At 42.7% G+C, this 26,662-nt stretch overlaps 2 protein-coding genes across 2 annotated transcripts; one reads left to right on the top strand and one right to left on the bottom strand.

The window, feature by feature from the left end:
- Positions 1-6,427: 6,427 nt before the first annotated feature.
- LOC117139034 lies at positions 6,428-6,598 on the bottom strand. Its single transcript, XM_033301135.1, has one exon. The coding sequence runs from the start codon at positions 6,596-6,598 to the stop codon at positions 6,428-6,430; it is 171 nt and encodes a 56-aa protein (XP_033157026.1).
- A 14,980-nt stretch (positions 6,599-21,578) lies between these two features.
- On the top strand, positions 21,579-26,613 carry LOC117140360 (LIM homeobox transcription factor 1-beta). Its single transcript, XM_033303215.1, has 6 exons — positions 21,579-21,836; positions 24,638-25,346; positions 25,534-25,748; positions 25,805-25,992; positions 26,057-26,327; positions 26,386-26,613. The coding sequence occupies exons 1-6, from the start codon at positions 21,800-21,802 to the stop codon at positions 26,589-26,591; spliced, it is 1,626 nt and encodes a 541-aa protein (XP_033159106.1). The 5' UTR covers positions 21,579-21,799; the 3' UTR covers positions 26,592-26,613.
- The last annotated feature ends 49 nt before the right edge of the window (positions 26,614-26,662 follow it).

Here is a 26,662-nt window from a genome sequence, read left to right as displayed (position 1 = left end):
TGGGCGCATGGTGCATGCAGCATGGGGCATGGAGCATGCTGCGTGTGGCCCAGGCTGCCATTCATGTCCTATGCCACTTTTACGGCCACTGCAAGTGTTGCAAAGTTAATTACCAACTCGACTCCAGATTCGGTTAGTGCAGATGCACTCGCAGGTTGTCAAAGGACTCGCAAATTGCTGGCCATTCGTCAGAATCGGCAGGTTATTACGGCAACGATTCGCCTGTCCGGAAGTCAATCCTTTATGCGCCCAATTGTTTTCTATATTGGTTGGAATATGCTTGAGTTTAAATAAGTTTCATATAAAGTCAACGGTTGTAAACATCGCATATTTAACAAACTTCAATCGAATACTGTTTTAAAATCTTCACTAGTCGGAAAACTTCATCTTAAGGATAACCAGCACACCTTATTGTCATCAAGGATGATACTTAGGTGCTAGGCGCAAAGTGAGTTCAACTTCGCAAGCTACTTGCTACTTTCCCTCGAAGGATAACACCTTGGTGAACATCACACGTTTCGCAATCCAACACTTATTAAAATTCATACAAGCACCGAAACGACTCGGAAAGTCCTCCGTTTGAGGGAAACCCCCAAAAGCCTCCTCGACGGAAGACAACATAAACAAAGTAGTTGCCTTGGCTCGACGCAAAGTAAACATAAATAAGAGCAAACGGATGCTGGGAAAGGCGAAGCGCACGGAGCTCCGATTAAGCAAATACGAGGTGAGCAAAGGAGGCGCTTCAAAGGATTCGTGGTGCCACGACATCTTAATGATGATGTCATGAATAAATTAGTTGGCATGTGACTGCGTGGAAAACTACAATCTTGTCCGCATCCGAACTTAAATCATCTCCACGTGGCGGGGCGTTGTTGCTACGCACAGAGGTTGGGCAATTGCCACAGTGCCGCAAGTTAATGACAAAAACGAAGTGAACCGCAAAAGGTGGCATTGCGGTTCGATAAAGTGGGCGTGGCAGGCTCGAAGCTCAAAAAATGCGGCACACGTGTGAAAATCCCAAGCATTCACCATATTCCATATAACCTGATGAATTTATTTAAATTAAGTTGCAAATTATGCAAATGTAGAACGTCCAGCTCAGCGCCCTTACTTGGTAAATACAAAATAAGGGGAAGGAATCGTCCTTTTTGCAGGTGGCCACCGGTTTGACATCATCGATGCAGCCACGCCCCCTTCAACACCCCAAACTGTCGGCGGCGCAAAATTAATTAGTTGCGCCTATTTTGGCGATCAATCATTCAATTTTCTGCGCCATAAAATCTCGCCAGCAAAAAAAGAGAAACAAGGCTCTCCGCAAAACAAGGGCGCCACTTGTCCAACAAGCTGCCTCATCGCCCCCGACCTTACAGCTCCGTTCCGCACTGTCCCGCTGGAAACAGCCTTGTCATTTATGCGCTACGCTTTTTACGATGCGAACTGCAACCACCCGAGTTCGAATTTTCGGATTTTTTGGACTGGGGTTGGCTATGGGTTTTGTCCGGGTGTTTCAGGATGTTTCAGGATGTTCGGGATGACGCTGAAAATTAAGCCCGAAATCGGACTTGTCAGGCGACGCAATCTGTCACCAGCGGAATTGTAATGAGCAAAAGGACAATCATGATTTTATATGGCAATTCTAAAAAAATGTATTACTACATCCAAAAAGAGAAAGAATTTTAAAAAATATAAAGCATGGTGCCTAGAAAATACTATTAAAAACGAGTGCAACAAATAAGAACTAATGGATTATAATACAATTAAATTTAATCATTAAAATAGTAACATAAATCTATAGCTGTTATGCTTAAAATACAATTACTTAAAACAAATACACTTGTTACTTTATGACTTCTTTATTAACAAAAAACGCATCCCCATCTAAGCACAATTCTATACAAATTCATACCTCACTAAATCGTGGTATTTTTACGAAAAATGTAGACCTTTGGTAGCAAATTGTTGTATATGGAATAATTCGAAATATTCGAGCCCGCAGTGAAATTAGCCAAATTAACACCTTGCTAAGTCTGGCTGGGCTTAACCCGGCAAATAATTGAAATATTTTTTGCTCCAATAAAAAGACCCAAGGTCGAGAAAGTTGGCCAGGGGATGAGTTCAGCCGGAGTTGTGTGGCACATTTAAATGAATTTTTGGGTAAAAAAGGGGGCACGCTGATGTGGGTGCATGCAAAAAAGTTGACCTTTTGTTACACCCGAATTCCCTCACTCAATTACGATGGACACGCCGCGGGATTCAGGATTCTGGATACAGGATACAGGATACTGGATTCAGAATTCCCCGATCCCGACCAACTTGGCAGCAGCAGCAGTCTATTTGGCCAAATACTTCAAGCCATTTAAATTTCCATTAACAAATATGCGCAAATTGCCCATCGGCGGTTTTACAAATAAATTGCACAGAAAAATATTTGTCAAAAATGGGCAGCACATGCTCAATCTTTTGCCAACCCAAATGCACCAAAAATATTTGTACAAATTATTTTTGTGCACTTCATTAAATATTTCAGCAATTTTGAAGCCCCCCAGCGTGGAAGGCTGGAAAAGCTGGAAAAGCAGCCTGGCGCACTTTAATCAACCGTAAAATGTTGACCTTTTTTTGTGGCCCCGGCCCGCAACATGTTGTCGAAATTTCTGGAGCACCGAATCGAGGTCCTTTTTGGGTGGGCGGGTGTGATGTGATGTGGTGAGGTGAGTTGAGGGCCAGGATTTTCCGGCGGGCAGAGCGTGTGGTGAGCCTAATGGACCGTCGACCTCCGACTTGCACTAATAGTACGGATATATAGCCATGCCATGCCCGGATTGAGGCAGCTTTCCCATCCGGCATTTGCATAATTTATGCCGCCTGGCGAAAGGAGTGGCGACTGGAGAAAGCCATATCTCACTTTATGACATCCTTCTCATAATTCTCATAATTTCCACGTGGCGACGGGCGAGTGAGTGAGTGACTTTGAGGTTTTATGGCCAAGTCACTTTAAATGAGAAACATTACAATATGAAACACCGAGCTCGTCAGTGGCCATTGTCAGCGCTGAATGGAATGCTTAGCACTTATTTATGCGCATATAAATGCGCGAATATATATTCAATGGCCATTCGATGGCGCATGCATTATTTATGCATTTAGACGCGCCACAAAATTCATAAACATTTGTTGTGCAAATTTCCCTGGGATGTTTCTCACGACCTTGCCCTGCCCACCCTTTCAGAATTCCGGAACCCCCCTTCCAGTGCAACCACCTCTCATCTCTGGCAATTGCCAATAAATTCACATCAAAGGTCTTTATTTGTATTTGCTTAGCAGCGAGCCCCGAAAAGGATGCTCCCAGGACTCACAGCCAGCGGCCTGCTTGGTTGGCCTGGCTGGCCTGGATGGCCTGTGCAAATATCATTTTCGTTTCAATTGAGCATCTCGGCTTAGGGCATTACTCCGTCTCCATTCCAGGACCTCCAGCGACACTCCCGTCATCGGCTAATCCCGCTGCTCCTGCTGCCTGGCAACTAGAAAATCATTTAGCAGCAGCCCACAAGGATGCCAGTGTGGGCACATCCTCCACGATGCGGCCGGCACGTGTCGATTGAGCTAACCTGAAGGTCCTGGTGCACTGACAGAAATGCTCAATACATATTATGCTGCATACATTTCTAGCATTCGAAGTTATCCAATTAGCTTAGATATAAATCTATAAACAGCATAGATTCATTCGTAAATTTTCTTAGTAATCAATTCGAGCTTTGAAAAACTAAGTTGCTAATTATATCCTCAGCATATATATTGCTCAATAATTATTTCCTTATACCAAAATCACATTATGATATTTTCACTATTGTTTCAAATATTTTTCGCAGTGCAGGGGTGACTGAGACCGACCCGAAAACTGTCGCAGGCCTTGCATTGCAATGAACTCAACACTTGAGCCGGCGGACTGACAAAGTAACTCTCGGCTTAAGTCGAATGACCGCCAATGGATTTTTAAATACCCAGCACACGCTCCGAGGATCGTCCTCTGGTGGGCGGTGGGCCAAAATTAAATGCTCTGCCGCCCTCGGCGAAATGATGCCCAAATAAATAACTCAATTGTTTTGTTGACATTTTATTTGACACGTGACTTTGACTGGTTAAACACACGACCTTCCCCTACTCCCCTCCCCTTTCTTCGACCCAGTTTGGTCTGAGCTGGGCTTAATGGTTTGTTCTTTTTGCGGTTCATGTGGTCGCCATAGTCGTTACTCCGTCCTGGCCGGGAGCAATTAATCTGGAAGGTGTCCATTAAGGCAGACACGCGTTCGCCGGCTGTGAAAACTGAACATACAGGTAAGGTGGTGGCCGCAGAGAAGGGCGGGCGACTTAGTGGGCGTGGCGAAAGGGGATGCTGCTGTGAATGGCCGTGTAATAGTGTCAATTTGGTATTTATGGCCTTTTGCCGGCTAGCCCATTCAGTGATTTGTGTTCACTCCTTAAAGCAAAGACATCCTCGGCATTCTTAAAACAGAGGGTTGAAAGCAGAGAAATCGCATTAACGAGCGTTCTTATAGCTCAATTAACTAAGTATTCTAGACAAAGTAAAATCACATAATGGTATTTATATTTAATAACTATTTACAGTGCCATTTCGGTACAAAGACATACTTAAAATATTCCAAGCAATTTATAGAGGCATAAATATACTAAGGTTACTTATGGGAGTAGAGCCAAAGCAAAATTATATTTAAAAAGTATTTGAAAGTGTTGGATCATAAAGATAATTGTTAACTCAATTAACTTAATATATTTATAATATTTACATTCAAATAAATGTAAAACATTTTCGAACGCTTTTAAGCTGTTCCATTTGCTACAACTATTTAGGATCCTAAAAGGTCAGAAATGATCCCTTCATAAAAGGTTTGAATATCAATCGGGACCTGTTAAACGATAAATGCAAGAAGGAAGTGTGGGTTTCCCTGTACCGAAGAAGTTTTCAAGAGAAATATGTAAATGTGCGCCGAGTTTCCGGCAGGACTAATGTAAATTTCCTCAAAATAACCGACAGAACATGCGAGGCAGCAAAAAATTAGCATACGTACATATGTGTGTATGTATGTGTACTTGTGAGCTGTAGCTTTTGCACTTGTATTGCCAGGCAGCGGAAACGGAAGTGTGTAGCACTCTCACTCACTCACACACACGAGCACCGGCGTACATCAACCGCACACAGGCAAACAGATACACACGCACAGAGCGGGGCCGAAAAATGTGCATGACTTGTTTAGTTTGAAAAAGTTTTGTCCGCCCGAGCCACCTATTTGCCATGCCGCCCATCTTTCCTGTTTGTCTGCAAGGACCTTTGACTTTCTTTTAAAACAATTTGGCTTTGTATGCCTCTGTTTGTGTGTGCACCGTATGTGTGCGTAAGTCTGTGTGTGTGCGTGTTCGTTTGTGTGGTTGCTGACACAAACCAAATTTTAAACAAAAGAAAGCTGAAAGCATTCGGCGCTGCTCATATGAGACAAGCCAACTTAGGCTGTTGGCTAACGGAAACCGCACTCACACACACGCCCCGCAGACTCACACATACACAAACATATACATATATATCCTTCTAGTGCTAAGTGACTCTTGGGCTTTGTTGGTCCTTTGAAGCGGCAGCAGCTCCGAACGGCACTGAAGTATATTGTTAACAGGATATATAATACACAAAATAAAGTTTTCAGCCAAAGTTACACAAAAGTATTTTACAAGTCCTGCCGCCCGCCTTCTTTCCTTTCATTCCCTTCATCCAAAATCCCGATTTCGGTCCTGCCCAGGACCCAGAGGATGGAATCGTGCATCACCTTTCAGTCGTTTTGTGTGTTTGATTTTTGGTATTGTTTTACTTTTGTTGATTCTACGTCCTTGCCCGCAGAAAAGCAAAGTCGAGTTGAATCAAATAAAAAAAAGGTCTGGCCAGCACTTTTGGGGAATTTTCGAATGGAAGTATGCAATCGTTAAATTTGTATTCTTTCTCTGAAATTTTAGTTTCAAAATATACTTAATTGAGATTTAATTTTGTAATTTAACATCCTTTTTCCGAAGGTTCATACTTGTTTCTATATAGCTCGTAATAACTTTCTCGCTCGTTTTCTACATATTTATGATATTTCCCTCGACAGTGGCTTTCATATATTGCGAATGGAATGGGGACAGCAGAGGACTCCCATTGAGATCCATTTGTCAGGATACACAACTGTTTCAGAGGATGGGCAAAAAATAAACTGGCAACTGGCAAGCCTTGCGAGTATTGAAGCATTCGTACGGGCCAAAAATAAATGTTTTCAAATGTTTGACGCGCACTGACAACAAATAAGCACATCCTAGTGTCTTACCAACCGCTCACCCCACACACGAATACAAAGGCACGCACACACTCTTTTTGGCCAGGATGGGCAACTCAGTGTGCGTGTGTGCGTGCGTTTAATGTCTGTAATTTACCGTTAAGTAGACAAGTATTAATGGTAGAATACCAACGGAATGCGTAGCAGAACGCAGCTCCGCAAACATACAAAACAGGGCCATAAGAGTCACAGACAAGACGAGAGCAGTCAGCAGTCATGAAGGCCATGAAAAAGCGGCAGTGCACTGAGAGAAATTCGAAAAAAAAACATGGGAAAACAATCAAATGGAAATTGTAATGTGGGCTTAATGTGTAGAAAAAAATCACAAATCTGAAATTTGCATATTCATTTGATTACATTTTGTCTTTACAATTACAGAAAATTTGTTAAATCATAAAAATGTTATATTTTATACTATTGTCTGAATATAATATATTTAATGTAGCTTGATAGAAAAAACAGTTAATATATAATTTTCAATTATTAGTTTAATAGCTCGCATTAAGTTACATAGATTTATAGAATGTTTGCATTTGAACAAATAGTACTTAAGTTGTATATACTTAAGGTTATATTCTTTTTCGAAACTTCTAAATATTTTCAGCGGATTTGTTCAATATTTTCTCTTTGTGCCATTGGCAAAAAACAAAATGGCGACTAGGACGGGGACAACATTCGTTTGACTTGACGTTGAAGTTACATGTTAACTGTGGCAGTGCCACCCCCGCAAGCACCACCACCTCCCACATCAACCTCTAACCACCCACCACCCACACACGCACACCAGCACAAATAAGCAATTGTCATTGTGGCGCGCGCATGTTGCCTCCCCAGCAGAGATGTCAAAAAAAAGCGGAAAAAAAGAAAGCTGAGCCAAGCTGGAGCGAAAAAAAAAACGGCAAGAAATTCCAAAGAAAACTCAACTTTGGATTGTTGGCATTTTTGTTGTGTGCTTTGAATGCCAAAGGGGGTGGGGTGGGTGGCTAAGGGGGCACCATTGGTAAAATGGGGGGCTCGAAAGGCAGAAATACTTGAGCGTTAAAATAGTAGATAAGGCGAATGACAAGAGAGAACGACGACAAAACAAACGCGCCATTTTCCCTGACGTTTTGCAATTTGACATTTTACGTGATTTTGGAGCCGGGCCAAAAGATCCACTTATTTTTTTTTTTTCGCCTTCTCTGCACGACTATGTGACTTGCCATTTGCCGAAAATTACAAACTGCCAAACTGCTGGCTGCGCTTATGTAATTGAGTTCGAAAGCGACCAGCTCAACCACTGAGGCAAAAATGAAAAAAAAGAAATAAAGAAAAGCGTAAGAAAAGCCCACCCACCCAGTCCGCCCAGTCAAAAGGAGCCGAAGAAAGAAGCTGGAGCACATTTTTCACAATTCATTTCATTTAGCGGCGTTCGCTGCGAGGCAACATTATTACAAAAAATATTGCTCAAAATAGAAGAAAGCTGTGAGAGCTGCAGAAGGGAAACGAAAAAAATGGCAGCATAACTTAAGGCGCTTTCGCATAAAAACACACAAAAAATAAGCAGCGCTTTAAACAAAAAAATGAGAGAATATAAAAAAAAAAACTGTAGCCCGGCGAACAAATGCTGCAGAATAATTTCGTTTTTTGTTTACATTTGCTCCGGCAACATTTCAAAGTCCTCGTTGTCGTCTTACCCATTCCACAACCCACTTTCCATCCCATCCTTATCCTTGGCCATATCCTTATACCCATTCTCATCCATATCCTTAGTGGATGTGACTAGACTAAGATGGATTAAGCTCCAAGTAGAGCAGCCAGGCCATTATTCTCTGGTAACTGAAAGCTCAAGAGTGGAGCGAAAGAACTAAACAATTTTTCTTGATTTCCCTCCGGTTTTTTGCCACGTTTTCTTTTTTTTGTTGTATTTTTTTTCACCGAACAGCCATCCATTTTTTGCCTTCGTTTCCTGGCTTTGTTTGTGTCTTCGAGCATTAGAAAATAATATTTTATTCGCTTCACTTACAATTTTTCTTGTAGTGTTTGCGCTTGACTGCATCTTTCTTTCTTTTTCTTCATCTGACATCAGGGGAAGTTGCTAACCGGAAACGCCGCCATATTGCTGGAGTTGTTGATGTTGAAAAATGTTACATGCCAGAAATTGCTGGTTACCCACATGGAAATTACGTTGCATGTTTCATTGAGGAAGCCCAGTCACCAGTCACCAGTCACCCACCCATTCACCATTTGCCCACCAAAGTGCAGCTGTTAGCTATTGGCTGGCACTTTTTACACGACTTCCAAAGGCATTTATCGTCTGGCATTTTAGCTCGTTGTCGCCAATGTGCAGCCATGCATTCGAGCTACTAACATTTTTTGAGATGACATGGCGTATACGTGATATGTGTCATGCGACACAAATTAACAAAACTATCTTCGAGCATTTTTCAATCTACGCTTTTTGGAGTGAGTTTTTCGTAATAAAACCTCCATATATAAATGGTTTTACTTTATAGAAATATGTTCTATATAAAGATTAATTTTTTATTCATTCCCCTTGATCTGCTTATAGGTTGTGTACCATTCTTCAATCATTTATATAACTTTTTCTTTGGAAAATTTAAAGTAATTCCACGAATTACGTGCACCTGGGTGAAGCAAAACGATTTCGACTAATCCGCATACCGGCGAAAGAATTTGCAGCCGGGGCAAACATTTCGATCACATGTAGCCCTCATTTTGCAAATGATTTTGTTGGGCCGCATAGCTCGGTTAGTTGTAAACCTTTTTGCATTTAATTTTCCAACTATGCATTCAGGCAAAAATTCGCAATATGCGCGTGAACTCAGGCCTCACACACACGCACACACCAGATACATATAGACACACACACTCTCATCGTGGTGTAAGCCAACAAAAATCAATTTTATTTGAATTTAACAATTTAACCGTAAAACCACAGCAAGCATTTTAAACGCATTTTTAATAGACTCAAATATGTGTTGCATAAAACGCGGATCCCAGGACCCGCCAACCGGAAGGGGCGTGCCAAGCGGAAGGGGCGTGGACTGCTGGCCACGCATCGATACTTCCGCCATTTTGTTTTATTTGTTACAAAATTTGCGCATTTACAAAGCGGCCTTAAAATATCGTTTGTTTTCCTCCTCGTGGCATCAGAAGCTGCAGTCCTGTTTTTGCCGCTATTTCGCCACACAAACACACCCAATCTTCTCTTTTATTTTGCTGGTGAAAAATTAGTTTTTCCAAACACACACACACATAGATAGATGGATCTGCGCGCGTGTGTGTTTGCACATTGTCTGCATACTTTCGGTGCTGGCACAAAGTCGCGTGCCTTTTTGTTTGCCATCCTGTACGCGAACAGCAAATATTTGTGCAATAAAAAGACCCACCTACGCATCCAAACTAAGCGGCTTCCATCAGCAGCTTAATAAGCGATTCGTCTGTGGTGCCCACTGGAACTATGTGGATAGTGGTTAGGCACTCTATAAATAGGACAGACAGTTTAACGGCTAACTAAATAGTAACTAAATAATAAATCAGATATTAGCAGCTAAGACTATGTGTGTGAAAAGTACAAGTTCAAAAGTAACCATATATGGGTTAAAAGATATAATAAGGATCAAATTAGAATACTTATATTCAGATAATATATTGTTCCCTATATCATTCAGATTACTAAGTACTTTCCAACTTTACAATTTTATATTTACATTATCACTTACATTTTAATATGCATTTTTGTATAGTTTTTTTTATTTTTAAACCCTTCCCATCGCCATTTCTCAACAAACTGATATGAATATTGAGCCATGTATTTGTTACCTTTTTTTGTTAGCCCTTTTCCAAAGAACCTTTTGCCCGGGGATGGGAATGAAAGTGGTGACATCCGCATCCGCCCACACTGCAAACAATCGCATTGGCCACACATGTTGCTCGACCCGAAACCATAACCCCAACTGACCATGAAATGAAAGTGCATAAAGTACTTCTATGGCGCTGTTTCTGCTGACAATTGCACGTTGTGCGGTCGAATAGAATGGAAAACAATCGAGACAAAAAAAAAATTAAGGAAAGTATGGGTCTTGGGTTCCATGTAGCCAGGACAACCTAGGCAGTCCTCATCACAGGGATGGGCTGTAACTATGGTTCACTTCCACACTTCCACGTGCACCCATCTCCATCTCCATATCCGAATCCACACGTACCTCATCCACATTTTGTATCTCGGGGAGCTGACGAAACCCAAGCTCGCCTTCTGCCTCGACAATTTCAACATAAATTTCGTCAATTTTTACTTGCGACAACTACGTTGGAACGCTGGGGAAACATCTGTCGCCGCTTGCAGTTCAATGGAAACATATTGGCAGCTGGGTCGGACTCTGCGTCACTCCTATATAAATACTATACTATATCCTTTAATTCACGTCTAAGCCTGTTTTCTGTACAGGGTATTCTTTAAATAATTTGAATAAATCTGGTCTTGCTATTGCAACTTTTAAAGGAAAAAGCATTCATTTGCTGGAATCTGTATCTGTATCTGTATCTTGTATCTAGAAGTGTATTTAATGCACAATCGCAGCAACAAAAGTGCGCTTTAGTTATATGTGGTTAGAAAACAGATTAAAGACATATTATTTATTCTATCAATATGCTGTCTAATCACCCTGTTTCGCCCCGTAACGAGCACACTTAATATGTAGCTCAAGTAGCGGCCCAGGAGGACAGGACGAACCGAGAGGAAAGCCAGGACCTTTGGCGCTGGCAGAGGCTGTGCGGCAATCTAAGAAAATGCTACAAGCTTACACACTGACACTTTGACTTCTGGTTGCGCAGCCGGACTTCTGTGCCATTTCCATTTTCTACGTGCCAGCAGGTGTGTGGCGGCCAGTCCTCCGTCCTCCGTCCTTCGTCCTTGGCCCCTGGCCCAGATAGCCAGGCAGTTGGCAGGACGTTGTGAAGGTTGGGGATGGGGATGAGGGCGAGGATAACAGAGTCACGGCTGAGGCAATGGAACTGGAACTGGCAGTGGCGTCACGTGGTCACAACATAAAAACGTGATGAAGTTTCACAAAAATAAAAGCTCTCACCCATACGGTTCCTGGCCGACAAACGACTCACGACCCCGGAGTGACAACCAGAATGGGCAATGGCACATGGAGAAATTACATCTATAATTCAATTATATTGTATTAGGAAAATCTTTATATATTATGTTACTTTATCATAGTGAAGTTTGTTCTTCATTATTATTTATCTATTAAATTAGAAGGCTTATAGATGTTTTTAAAACATATTTCCATTTAAGCGCAATCCGCAATTTCTCTCTGTGCATTCGGTTATCGAATGGGTCGAGGTCTGGGCTTTTACGACCTGGGCTATGCGATTGCTTGACATGGCTAAATGCCCGTAGTGGCGTAAATAAGTAGTAAAAAATTTATAGGATTTGCGTTTTTGGGGTTCGGCCAACAGCTCCAATAGCTCCAACAGTTGCAGACGCACAACACGAGCTGGGGCAATTAATAAAAAAAAGAATCGCAGCCATCACTTGACTGGGGAGCCAGAGAGCCACAATGCTTGGAGCTGCACAACCGCGACATGATAAACAATTAGAAATGGCACGAGGGCGGGGGGTAGGGTAAAAGATACTATATACAGCTGAAACCATAATAACGTAAGCTGCAAATCCACGACCCATAAGCGCAGCTCATAAAAAGCCAAAGGCAACAAACAAAACAGCGAACAGCGAAACTGAAAAAGGGGAAAGGGGCAAGGGTTCTCCGTCCGGGTTCGTCCATTTTTATAATCGCATTTTTATGATTAAGACGCATTTTATGGGATTTTAACTGCTATTATTCTCGCTTTTAACTGTCACAATAAAGTCAAACTTAAAGACAGCAAAAGCTGCACACAGACTTCCTTTGTTTATGCGGCCCATCTAAAGACCACCCTCGTCCCCGGAATCTTGGATCCCTTGAATCCGTTTTCCCCGGGAATAAATGCCTTAAATCCGAGGAAGACACTGAAAGTTGAAAAGAATAAAAGCTGCATAAAGAAGAGACGATTCATCTCGACGGAGCAAAGTTTGTTATGCAGATTTCAAATGAGGTTTTTAGTTGAGAATTGCGCCTGGTGCGATTAAATTATGCCCAGCATATTGAATCGAGTAGTGACCTCGGGAAAAATATCATCAATAACGAACTCAGTCTGCAGTTTAGATAGTTATTATATTTAATAGTTTTTATGAAGAAAATACACAGTGAAAAATGTAATGGTGAAAAAATAGCGCTTTATTTGTTTAATACAAACAAATATGCAAAGAAGCTAAGTAGCGCCATTAAATAGAAGAACAATAAGATTAAAAATATGAACTAACCCTTACATTCCATTCCATATAAAGAATAGTTAATATAGAAATAAATTAGAATTAAGTGCTTAATGCGTATTTTTGAGAGATACTTCAAGCTGCTGGTGCGCTTCGTCACTACGTGGACTGCAGTCCACAGTGACATATGTTTTCTTGTACATGATACAAAACCGTTACCTTCATATTTTGCCCAAAATGTAATGTAATAATAAAATCTTAATTGTTTATTTTTTATTTTAGTGTATTCTACTTAGCCGATTTAGCTAACACAATTCTCAAAAAGTGAGTACCCGCAATTAATGCTTCTATGAAAAGCCCGTTTTATCTGCTCTGGTCGAAGCCAAAATGGTAAATAAATATTGTTGTAAAAATTGATGTGCACTTCGCCGCTGACTGCTCCACATTAAAGTTAACGGCTGGCCAGTTAAAAGGAAATCCGGCGACGGAATGGCCCAAATGCCCGGCGACTCAGTCAAAATGCTGCGATATGAACTCTTTTTTAATGAGGTGCTAAAAATGCAGTTATTGTTGTTATGACACCAAGGAGGCCATTCGACGACCGCACAGCTCGAAATCAGTCAGGACATTAAAGGAAACTTTTTCCAAAAAAAAAGGGATGCGAATTCCTCGGGGGACCGTTTAAGTTGTCTTTAAACATCGATTTGTAAATTGTTAAATGATTGCCGGGTAAATGCGCGTGGCTAATGCTCTTGGCTGGAACAACCCCCTGGTTTTCCCGACCTTGTATTTCCCTCCCCATCCATTTTCCCTATATCCCTTTTTATTCCGCTCAGTTAGCAAGGGTTGTTTTGGATCCGTGAGCCTGGGTTTTCGCATCGCATTCCAAGCATTTTCTAGCAATGCGCTCACATTTTTTCCAACGTTTGCGAGTTTGATTTTCGATATCGCATGGGGGGTTCCCCATTTTCCCACTTCTTTTTCCGTATTTACAACTCTCGAGGGGAGATTTCTTAAGCTGCTCGAGTCACTCGATGGAAGGAAGCGCTCTTGGCGACCCCAAGTGCTACTCCAAGTCGAAGGGCGGAAGTCGGGCATTGAATATTCAAGCGGAGGCGATGGAGCAGCGCCTTGTTTCATTGGCGGTTTTTATGAAACTTTCTGGCAGCCATTTAGTAAAAATGTTGTCCACTGGCAAATTGAACTGGCCATTTGCGTGGGATTCCATCTTATTCCACTTTTTTTTTTTTGCTTCTGTGACAAACAAAACACTTTGCAGCCGTAGCAGGCAGCAGTTGGCAAACAAATTTGAATTTATATTAATTTATTAGCATAGGAAAAGCGCAGCTAAGTGTTAGCCGTAACTTGAATCGCCGCAGTTGACACAAAAAGTTTTAGCCACCGGCGAGAGTATAATGAAAATGAAAAGTAATTCCACAATTCTTAGCAATGAACTTGCTAATTTGAAATGTAAATTGCCGCGCTAAGCGGCGGCCAATAAAAGAATCAAATGCCCCAAAAAAAAAAAGGCCAAGCCAAGGCAAATGAATGCACTTGAAGAAAAAATGCAATTCAGTTTCATACACAGAAAAGTCTTAAAAGAAAACCCAAAAATAGCTTACATGCTAGAGTATTTTCCATTTATATCAGTACAGAATATTATCAGTAAAACAAAACCTTTATACCTTACAAAATATTTCTTAAATTTTTTTAATGTAATTTTTGAGTTGATTTTAGGGACACAGCATTTTTTATTACTGTGCTAGCCCTACTAATGAGTTTTCTTTTTGTGATTGCTTGACGAAATGGTCGACTTTCTGCACATTTATTAATACACGCATTTCTCACGTCGGATTTGCATGAAGTGGGGGTCCTTGGGAAACCCAAAGCAGCGACTTCATTTTGCGTTTTAAGTGGTCCCCAAAAATATGCAGCACTTGTGTGAAATATGCGCCACAAAGCCAAAAGTGCCAGCTAGCTATGCAAAATTATGCTAATGCCAGGTGGGTAACCTGGGATCCGGACTGCTGGCTGCTGAATCCCGAAGCTGCGGGGGCATTTGGCCAAATGTCAACCGTTTTGGCAACAGCATGCAGTTAGCAGCAGAGAAACGACCCCCAGGTGCAAACGCCACGAACTTTAACACGCCCATTTGCACTTTAAAGCCCCTGTCCGCAGTCACTACCCCCCACCCTTCACAGTATTTTTCTCGGGCTCCTGCTCATTTTCCTGCTCCAAAACGAAGCTTTGCTCACTCATAAAATGCGCATTAAACACACGCAGCTCGGCAGCTCGAAACTGTTGCCGGCTTGGCCAAATCCAAAGGATTTAGTTACGCCACAGGAGGCGGTTACTCCATGCGCCATCTTTGCATACAGACGCCCAGCGAACCGTTGGAGCGTCTAACCAGTTGTACACCCATCCAACCAACCAACCACCCACCCATCCATCCAGCGAACCAAACCCATCCACCCACTGGCACACACACACTCCGGTGGCAACCTTTGCGCCCCAGCTGGTAACATCAATGGCTTTTTCATCCATCAAACATGGCGTCAAACGTCACGGGCTGCGAGCTCAAAAAGGCGAGCTATTGTCGTCTAATACCGCAGCGACAGCCCGGCATCCCAGCAACCTCATGGCGGCGCTGGCCCAGCAGACGGATCCCCGAACTCCGAACTCCGCAGCGCGCGATGCCAGGACTGTGAACACCCCAAACCAAACCCAGCCCAACCAAAGCGTAACTCCGGTCCCAAGCTCCCGGCGGACCGCACACCATGCATCACATCACATCACTTCCGCTGCCTGCTGGCACTGCCGCTGGAGGCGAACACTGAGAGAAATCACTGTCTTGTTACCACACTAATTACTAAGTAAGACAATACTTGAATGGAAATGTATAATATTATTTTTCTTAAGATTTAAAAAAAAATTGAAAGATCTTTAACAACAACTACATAATAAATATTTAAGAAAAATCCATTATAATTAAGAAACATACATGTATAGTAAGCCCTGTTCTTAAAAGTCTTGTATTATATTATTTATAAGCTTAAAACTGAAATTATTGACACTTTTTATTATTATACCACTTAGAAAATGGTAACCACAATTAAGGAATCTCTTTTTGAAAATTCAACATTTATCTGTTTATCCTAATTCCGCTACTATTTTTTGCGAGTGCATGAAATGGGTGCGGCTGCCACTGCCGTGGGCCACATAATCTTGCCAGCTTAATGTGTGCTGATGACTTGCTGAGCCTCGAAGATGGAGATGCGAATGGAGCGGAGGAGCAGGGCAGGAGCAGGGCAGGAATGGATGGAGCAGGATCTATGGCCGAAGTCGGTCTGTGTGGTGCACTGTGCTGCTCCGAAAGTGCTGACTCGGATTTTGTGCCTGGCCGGATTTGCTGTGTGGCCCGAGGTGCGGGGGAATGTTTCTCCATCTCCCGTTCCCGGCCCATTCCGGTTGCCCTTCCAGTTGGCTCATCATGTTGCTGGCGTCTAAATACATGGACACACACACACAGAGAGGCATACACTGGCACTTGCATAAGCATAGACATTCATATAATGCTTGTAATATTTGCGCTTAGCCTTTGGGGGATTCGTTTTGGCCCCCAAAAGCGGGCTATACATACACTAGCCGCCCCATCATGAAGCTGGCTGTCCGTCCAGTGGGTGGGTGGGGTCTTGCTTTTTTGCTCCAAGTGTCCTTGGGGCCTTCAGTCGAGTTCAAAATGTTTATTTTGTTGTCCTTAGGTTAGTCGTTTGCTCATTTTGCGCCCTGCCATCCAGCCATCCTGCCATCCTGCCATTCTGCCATTTTGCCATTTTGCCGTTTTGCCAGCTTGTTTGCAGAAATGTTCGCTCGCATGTTGCCAGCTAAATGTGGATGTGCATTGCTTTTCCCAACTCGCTTGTGTGTGTGTGTGTGTGCTATTTGATTGGAACTGTTTGCATTTGGCGCTGTTTACATTTCTCAGGAATATCTAGCCCGTGCCTCTGGTAAATATCCTTGATCCATTTGCAAACAGTAGCCAGCAGTCCGGTTCGCCTTTTAAAGTTTGCTCTCGCATCAAGTGAGTACTAAGTTGAACTCGTGGTCTTATTTATTAGCTGCAACTTAAGATTAACTAGTCCGCAACTCAAGAAGAGCTATAAGTATTTTCTAGGTAAAATCTCTACCAAATACCAAACTAAAGCTTTAACTAGTATGATGAATATTAACAGAAGAATAACTTAAGCTGTACCAGTTTCTTACCCTGGCTTAGTTAATTACACTTATTAGGTAGTTTCTTATTACAAGAATTATCTACACTGTATGAATACTCTACTCCAATTAAGTTTCATAAGCAAAAGTAATTAATGTAAGAATAGTAATAATAATAGTACTTAGCCAACTTTGAATCGTTCTATTCTTATTCCAAAATTTACATCCCTTAGCTATTTCTCTTAGTTCTACTCTAGAATACCCTAAAGTCAAAGAAACTTAAAAAATGAAAAAATCCTGGCATCTAAATGCAGATTTAGCACAATCTACAAGCAGGACATAAATCGCCTTTAAGTGTCCATATCCCCCAGAATCACTTCTTGTGCAGCACAATGGAAACGGCGCAATCAGCAAACAGTTTTGAGCTCAAAAAAGATTTGAATGTCCGTCATACTCATAGCCATAGTCGTAGCCAAATGCCGTGTAATCTGAAAAGAGTGAGCCACATAAAAGGAGCACAATGCTGACGCCTCATTCTGAAGTCAGATCCAGATTCTGATTCCCGGCATGGGATGGCGAGGATGCCCAAGGAGCTGATGGTGATGGTGATTGTGATGCCATCCTGACGATGATGAGCGCAGCGCACAAAACGATGATGCACAAATCCTTTAAGAGCGGATTTGGAATTTCTGCGAGGATGGCTGCTGGGTGCGGAGCTGGGAGCTGCCACACAAAGATGGGTCTTAATCGGAGTGGGCGACACTCGGGGGGTGTCCATGTCCGTGGCAACATGGGAATGGGGCGACAGGCTTTAAAGTATTGTGAAATGGATGCCATCCACGATCCGTATAAGCCGCCCGCTGCGAGCCAGCGGGACATCATTGCGACTTCGTTGCGAGTCCATGTTGCCGATATGATATGAGATCTCCGGCGCCTCAAAGGAAGTGTTGTATTTGTAGTGCCGCAAACTATTTGTTTTAACCCGCTGTGCGGCGCTGCCAGCCAAATGCTTGCCAATCCCGGCTATCTGCCATTCGTAATGGTTATTGGAAACGCAGCCGAAAATGGCCATCAAATATTGACTATGTCTGGCTAGGTTGCTATTTGCCATTCGGTAATTCTGGTGCACGGAGAAAAATGATGCAGTTCTAATCAGACTATCAAGTTGAAAAAGTTGTATAATATACAGTTTATAGTGTCGAATTCATTTTAAAATGAATTTAAAACTCTCATTAATATCCACTACTTATTTCTAATTTGTAAGTGAATCACAAATGCCAAATATTTACTTTTTGGATTTTTTTAAGATATTTAATATATAAAATAATTAAAATATAGATTTATTTTCGCACTGTATGCTGAGGACAGCAACCCTGGCAACTTTCCCCATTTCTTTCCCTGCCAGCCATGAACTTTTATTATGCCCAAGGTAAATTGTGTTATTTATTTTTTAGGCCTGTCGCCAGCCACACAGTAATGGAAACAGTGTCGCCAGCGGCGCAGAGTCCTTGGTCCTGGCTCCTCACTTTCTGTGTCCTGGTCAACGCATAATTCAGCGTTACTCTGTTGCCACATGGCCACACCCACATCCACCACCCACTGAGCTTACAGCATCCGCAGTCCGCATCCGCATCCCTTTCGGCCCCAAATGGGCAAACAAAAAATCGCAACAATTTGTAATGCCAAATATTTTATTCATTCTGCGTTTGCCGAGCCGCCTCCTTGGGCCATATAAATAAATACATATTTGTGCACTTATTTTTTTTGTTGTTCCTTTTGGCCCTGTCGGTCCGATTGGCTCAACAGGTCAGATCCGGAGCTGCGGGTGGTGCCTTCACCATGTGAGGACATTTATGGCCAGGCTCTTCCTGCATACAAATGCAGCCGGGGAAAAGCGGAAAAGTCGAGGCGCAGAAATTTATCACGCCATTAGTGGCGCACAGTTTACCGGAAAATATGCACAATTTGTTCATGTCAATTGTGTGTAAGCTTTTTGCTGTCAAATGGTCAAATAAATTATACTTTCATTTCCTGAATTAAATCGCTATTTATTTAATCTGAATAAATATAATATCTGAATCCATGAAGTTTAATATCTGTAATGTCGTGTTTGCCGAGTACTAAGTAAATGTTTAGTTTTGCGTAGTTTTAATATGGTTATTTATTAATTTCAATTTTAAGCAAATTATTGAAATGTAAGTAATGAAATGTATAACATAAATATATGGATTGCATTCGATGTCAAGGATTAAGACTTATCTGAATATTATTTGAGTGTTATATAATTATAAGAAGATTATGATATTATAAACTTTTAGGTATTTTCTTTGTATATAAAAATAGATAAGCACTGGAAAGAAAAATGCACCCCTTTCGCATGCTAATTATGGGAACTGCTGCCCATAATTGATGAACTGATGACGCTATCTGGTCACCAAAATAGCGAGTGCCATTGCAATTGGGACTTCATAAACGCATCGGCACGGCGGCAATTCGAACATAATGAACTCAAAGCCAGGCCGTTGGGTCATTTGTCTATTATGGCGCATTGATTAGCGCCTGACCCCCATTTCGCAGTTCACACTTGCGGGTCGGGATCGCCCCACCCCGCCGACAAATGCACGCAATGCCACACATGTCGTGTTTAATTAACCCCGAACAATTTCAGTTTCCGCTGCACGCCGCCAAATTCCCTACACACACACACACATGCACTTTGGCTGCACACTCACTCCTGCAAAAGGCACGCGTATAATATCCATACATACATATATGTGTAGTATATGTGTAGTTTGTGCCCTCTGACCCCCATTGTTCAGCCAATTCATACGGATCCCTCGCAAATGGCCCCAATATCGGAATGCCGTCGGAAACACAGTGACCCAAATTAATCTTTGTCATTAGCAGGGCCCAACTGCAAGTGTCGAGTGGTATGCGATCTCAAGGCCCCTCACAGGCGATGACATCGGGATTTCGGGATGAATGGAGGAATGAATGGATGGATGGATGCAGGGATGGAGGCGGTGGTGCCTTCAAAAACCGCCGCCCTTGAGTTTCCATGTCTAGGCTACGCGTAGACAAAGTGCCAAAAGTTTAGAAGCAAGATGAAACTGAAAGGGGGGAAGAGAAATGTATATCAAAATATCAAAATCACAACAAACCTACAGCAATCACTGCCCATCATCAGCTACATGTATAGATTCCCTAGGATCTTATTTAATAAATATTATTAATACGACTTAATTGTTTTTGGTACTTAGTTATACAAATGCCAACATTTATTTTCACTCCTTTATTGAGAAATTAAATGTTTCCCATCTGATAAAAAAGAGAAACAACAAAAGAAGTACCCATCGCCAAAATCCCCCAGGATCAAGCATTTAATGTAGCTCCATTGTCCTTTAAATTCCCTGCACATCCCCGTGCTCCGTGTACTGATTATGAATCGCAAAGATTACCGCACATAATTATTATCATCGTCGGAGTTGGGAAAAGTGGACTGGGAAAGTGGGCGGGGAAAGCGAAAGGTGGCTGGCTGGCTGGTTGGCAGTTAAATGGTTCGCCCGCACACTAATTGTGAGTAACACGTTCGCGTTTACGAAACTTTTCTGGGAATTTTCGTCGGAAAAGAGGCCAAGAGCCAGGAGTTTCGGCCAGACAAGTCCTCATCTCGCCAACTGGGTACTGGGAACTCTGAACTGGAAGCTAGACATGCAGTCAGCCGGCAAAGTGCTTAGACATTAAAGTTTTTGGCGCCCCGGCTTAATAGACCAGAAAATTTTCATTTTGGCCAAGTTTAAAGGGCCAACGGCCACCCTCATTAACAGCTAGCTCGTTGGCCCAAAATTCTCCTGGACACTGGTCCGCCAACCTTAATTAAAGTAACGTGACTGGTCTTTAAGCTTAGTCCTTTTTATAGCGTTCGAAAATCAATAAATTTAAAATGTACAAGCCACTGCGGGAAAAGGGAATAAAATCCTAGCCAGCTCACAAACACACACACACACACACTCAATCACACGGTGAAAATAAAAATAAGAAAAGAAGGACAACAAAATTCCAGCCATTGAGGGAGAGTCCTGTTTTATTTTTTGGGGAGGGGGGGATGTTGTTGCTGAGGCGACAAAGCAAGCAAGAAATCGCCGAGCCAAACATCCTTTTGTCAATACAAAATACGTACGTACAACAAAACAAATAAAAGTGCCCACGAGCAAAGACAAAGACAAAAGTCAAAAGTGCAAAATGAAAAATCAAACAACAGCAAAAAAACCAGCAAAACACAAAAAGCCAAAACAACTGAGAAGCGCCACCCGGATTCGAAATCGGCATTAAATCGCATGAGATGAGATGGTATGATATGGGGGTTCCGATCAACGCATGCGCCAAAAGCTGGCGAATCTCACGGAAGCTGGGGAAAGGCAAATGGCTGGCTCTCAATGGCCTGCAAGGGGGATGGAGCCAAAAAGGATATGGGAGCACAGGATGTGCCATAAAATGGCGCACAAGCACACAAACACATACACAGACGCACAGTGGGCACTTCTCCTTCGGGTTGGAGAGAATTTCCTATCTCGGCAGCAGATGCTTGTGCATTTGGCCAAAGAAGAGCAAATGATTTTTAACAAATTTCATTAACATCAGAGGTCCGTAATCATTCAAGCATCGCGTTTCGTAACAGGGCCAGGTCAGAAGTCCGATACTGGCCGCCCCAAAACAACAGTTGCCAACTGCATTTCGAGTCCCCAAACGTGTCCTTAGGCGTCCTGATAGCTGTGCTCATAAAATGTGCAAAGATACGTAGGAAAAACGCGTGAAAAGCCTTGAGAAAATTGCATAAATGTCTGTGAACGTGATTATATAGTTTTACTATTCCGAACTGAACGATTCCAAAATGATCGACGAACATCATCCCATGCAGATTGGAATGTGTAAGTATGGACATGCCCAAGGAATATGAAGTTTGAATCTATTCCAATAACCGACGGCTTTTCAAGCCCAACATTCCCAATCCCGTCGGCATTCCTCTATCAGTTTGTTATTTATGTTAAATAGTGCTCTTTATTTTATGGAATATAAATATATTGAAGTAGAAGAGTGCACATATTTCATTCACTTTTACACTAGTTTTATCATAGTTTAAATATTTGCAGAAAGTGATTAGCTCAGATCAAATACCCTTAGATAAGTGAATTAGGTATAAGCCATCATGTTAAATCACAATTAAATCACAATTGCACATTTTTAAAAGGTTTAAAGCGGATTTTATTCTTACCATATATTGATTTTGATTTAAAACAGTCAAGGATATCAGCACACATCATATGATATGTATTCAGCTGAATAGGCTTTAAATATACTAACTTAATAGCATAAATAAGTTTTACACATTTTATCATGAATTTATAAGAAACCAAAGATGAATAATGTCTGAAAATTTGCCATTTTCTTACTAAATTCTACTTCACACCACACAAATCCCAAGTTTAAACATTGCAACTCAACACTTTTGTTGCAATCTGCCTTCAAAGATAGATATTTAGCACCCAGAGTGGCAAGTATGCATATGACCGACTGCACAAACGCCCACTCGAATCCGACTGGCTGAAAGCCAATGAAAATTACAACATATTTTCCAGAGCAAAGCAAATTTTGACTTCTGTCAGAGATTAGGCCAAAACAAAGCATTTGCGCTGCGATTGCTGGCACAACAAAACGGCAATGGCACCATAACTCTATTGTCTGCTGAAATCCGATTAAATAAAGCGCTGTCAGTTGCTGCCGAGCGAACTGCTGGCAACTGACAGCGGATGCGGAGGCAGCACACAGCATCCTGGCAGCGCAGCCGACATCCTGGCAAGCATTTCCAAGGGTTTCCGCTCACCCACTCACTGTCGTCGACTGCCAACATATGCCGCCAGCAGCCAGCCGCCAGCCGACGAAACCGAAATCCTGATCCCCTCCAGCAGCCTCATCCTCATGCTTATTTGCTAAGCCCGAGCATATTTTCCGTAAGGGTGGAAATCCGCCAGCTAAATGCCCTCGGTTAGCCCCCGGATTCATTGAAATTCGTTTATAATCTACATAGTTATGAGCACTGCAAGGGGTGGCATTTCCAACCCGCCCCTCGATTTCCACTGCATATTAGAATCTAATTAGAGCGTGGGCAAGTGGAAGTGCTATCCATGTCGGCTTTACACTTGTCGTCCCAAAATCCTCGAGCTCTATTCTCCGACATGTCCGGCAAACATGTTGGAATATTTTCGAATGTCAAATGGCAATGACCGAGCACTAAAAGTGTAACAGGTGTGGTTGTTGAGCGGATTATTCCGCTGCACATCTTAGGAAATAGCTCCCCGCAGTTCCAAGTGACACAAGTTAATGGGTATCGGGGTGGGGAGATCAGGACCTTTGGAAAATGGACTAAACACTGCTGGAGACTTCAGTTGCTATGAATAAGTAGCATATTGAAAAGTTTATTAAGCCAAAATAACCCACGAGCATAATACAAACATATGTCATTTGTTATACATAAATGAATTTTGATTCACTATTAAATATATAAAAAGAAAAAATGTTAGTACTACTTATGTAAGTTTACAATTCAATTTCTAAATGTTTTTTGATAGAGCAATATCATATTGATTCTCAAAACAGTAAAGTTTGACTCTGTAAAGTTTTTGTATAAATCAAGCAAAAACAGTATTGAATTTCATTTAGCGTACTAAAGTCACAAAAATATTTGCTGACTATTTTATAAATCGCTTAATTGGTTGACAAAACACTATTTGCTTTCCATTTTCCCAGCTATTTTTTCTGCATAGTTTTTCCATATCCAAATGGCAATTAAATGCAGTCCAATTAAATGTACTGAGAGCTGCAATCGACTATTTTCGCATTTATTTGCCATTTGGCAGAACAAACTGAGTGCAAGCTGGTCTAAAGCAATTCACGTCAATCAGTGCAAGAGGTGTAGCAAAATTGTTAATGTAAACGATGGCTGGAATACTTTAACATTCTGGGCATATTTCTGGCATAAATTGGCATACCAGATATTATTTTTGCAAACATTTAATGAAATTACGCACACATTTAAATCACTCAAATGCGGAATGACAAACACACACGCATGTGAAACGCACACCAGTGAAAACAAGGGAAAAACCAAACAAAATGAACGTCATACACACACACACACACAGAGAGGAGCACAAAAGCTGGAAGCTCGAAACAAATTACGTTGAAATTTCAGCAATTTGCCATAAATTGAGACAACAAGGCACAAAAAGCCAACCAGTCAGCACCGCAAATGTACAGTAATTTTTTGCCACCAAGCCAAACAATCGCACATACGCATCGGTTACGCATACGCCACGTTGGTCGTATTTTTTACATGCCACATTTCGCATGGCATTTCGGGGAATTTCGAGTGCAGTCGCACACTTACTCACACTCTTTTCGTTGGTGGAAAAGTCATTTCAATAATTGCAAAACCACAAATTTACTACAACTCGAAACGGTTATGGTCACAGTGCGAGGCAGATGGACATTGGTCCTGCCCGCAAAAACGGGAACCCTTTTTATGCCTGATGCCCGGACCATAGTTGTAAATTGAGGGGAGCTCTCGGCCACATTGAAAATAAAAATAACTGAAATGTTTCTCATTTGCATGTTCCTTTGGGGCGGTGGTGGGCTGATCTGGACCAACGACACGACCGCAAAACCAAAATAGTTCCGATGGACATAAAATGTCAACAGCAGCAACTGGGTGCTGGCCAACTGCCGCAAACCGGGGGCCTCAATCAACTGCTGTTGAACGGAAATGAACGCATGTTAACAACACCAACGACAGCAGCAACATCGGTGATGGTGGCAGCCGGAAGGAGTGCGAGTGCCAAAGCCGGAGTAGCCCACAATGACAAAATGGCGTCAGTCAGCAGAAATGTCAACGGAAGTTGCAGTAACCACAACAGCAGCAGCAGCAACAGCAGCAGCACCAACAGCAGCAACATGGCCATAAACAAGCAACCGATGGGCATGGGTACGGGCACAGGAACCGGAATGGGTACAGGAACAGGACATGGTCCAGGACCACCCAACCATACACACTGCAACCGCATCACTTTGGGCGAGTGCAGCCTCAATGGAATGGACGGCTTTGCCACGCCGGCAGCACCTCCATCGGCATCCAACACACCGCAAGCGCCTCTGGGAATGGCCTCCAATTCCGGCATGGGCATGGAACTGGGCCTGGCCATGGCACCGCCGCAGCTGAGCCAGTGCGCCCACTGCTGCCAGCCCATTTGCGATCGCTACATCATGCGCGTGGTGGAGAACTCCTTCCACGAGGGCTGCCTCAAGTGCACCGCCTGCTCGCTGCACCTGGTCCACTCCTGCTACGCGAGGGAGGGCAAGCTCTACTGCCGCGTTGACTACGAGAGGTGAGTCCTGATTACTGAACTCTGCCATGCGGGGGCACTTAAAACAGTATAATCCGTGTGCGTTGCAGTTACTTTAAAATGGTAGTGTTTATTAAATGGTACCGTTCATGGAAACAGCTTAATATTTGTAGAATATGAGTTATCTTAATCCATTTGAGTAAATATTTATATTCTTGCTCCACCGCAGACTCTACATCCGCAATCATTGCCTTGGCTGTGGCCTTAAAATCGCCGCCGATGAGCTGGTGATGCGATGCCACGAGAACGTCTTCCATCTGAAGTGCTTCGCCTGTGTGGTGTGTGGAGCTCTGCTGAAGAAGGGGGAGCAGTACGTGGTCAAGCAGGGGCAGCTCTTCTGCCGCTTCGACTACGAGAAGGAAGTGGAGATGCTACAGGGATACGGTGGGTAACAGTTCTATTTGAAATCGGTTTCCAATGATAATCATATAATTATGTAGATTTCTATGGCGATGAGCTTTTCCCGCCCAAATTAGACGGACGAAGAGGACCCAAGCGACCGAGAACCATTCTAAACACGCAGCAAAGACGAGCTTTCAAGGCCTCCTTCGAAGTCTCACCGAAACCCTGTCGAAAAGTGAGAGAGAATCTGGCCAAGGATACTGGATTAAGCCTGAGAATTGTGCAGGTGCGTAAGGAGGTTCAAATGGATCAGTTATTACATTATACTATTAAAATCTCTTATTTTGTAGGTTTGGTTTCAGAACCAGCGAGCCAAGGTCAAAAAGATTCAGAAGAAGGCCAAGCAGGAGCCGCCCAGCAAGGGAGCCAGTGACTCGCAGGACTCGCAGGAGTCGCTGGACAGCAGTCTGGCCACCAAAATCAAGGACGAGGCGCACAGCGACAGCGAATCACAGCTGGAATCGCCGTACTCGACGACCTCCGAAGGACTGACCCGGATGCGATGCACCATTAAGGACGAACAGGAGCAAGTGCCCTTCAACTGCATGGAGACCAATAAAGGTGGGTTGTGCCCTCTAAGGATACTTCTGCATCAAGGATTATACAATACAATTTACAGAGAACTGCAACAAGAACAGCGAGCCCATACTGAACACCATTCTGGGTCTGAGCTACGCCACCTTTCAGCAACTAATGGGCCCCTTTGCCCAGACGCCCATGATCAATCCGATCGACCGACTATATAGTATGCAAAGCTCCTACTTCCGGCCGGAGGAGCTGCAATCCTATGGCGAATGCGGCGTCAAGGACTCCATGGATCACTAGTCCGCCCGGCGGAGGCCATCGAATTTTAAGCCCAAATCAAAATTAGACCTTGTAAAATAAAAGAATGTTAA

The sequence above is a fragment of the Drosophila mauritiana genome, chromosome 3L, assembly GCF_004382145.1.
Source record: "Drosophila mauritiana strain mau12 chromosome 3L, ASM438214v1, whole genome shotgun sequence".
NCBI lineage: Eukaryota > Metazoa > Arthropoda > Insecta > Diptera > Drosophilidae > Drosophila > Drosophila mauritiana.
The sequence above is the reverse complement of the archived record's forward strand: the minus strand, read 5'-3'. Positions and strand labels throughout refer to the sequence as shown.

Bases quoted from the DNA above. Each gene is read 5' to 3' on its own strand.
- LOC117140360 (XM_033303215.1), top strand. From the start codon at position 21,800: ATGATCGACGAACATCATCCCATGCAGATTGGAATGT. The intron at 21,837-24,637 runs GTAAGTATGGAC...AAACCAAAATAG, and splicing joins TCCCATGCAGATTGGAATGT to TTCCGATGGACATAAAATGT. The intron at 25,993-26,056 runs GTGCGTAAGGAG...CTTATTTTGTAG, and splicing joins TAAGCCTGAGAATTGTGCAG to GTTTGGTTTCAGAACCAGCG.
- LOC117139034 (XM_033301135.1), bottom strand. From the start codon at position 6,598: ATGGCCTTCATGACTGCTGACTGCTCTCGTCTTGTCTGTGACTCTTAT.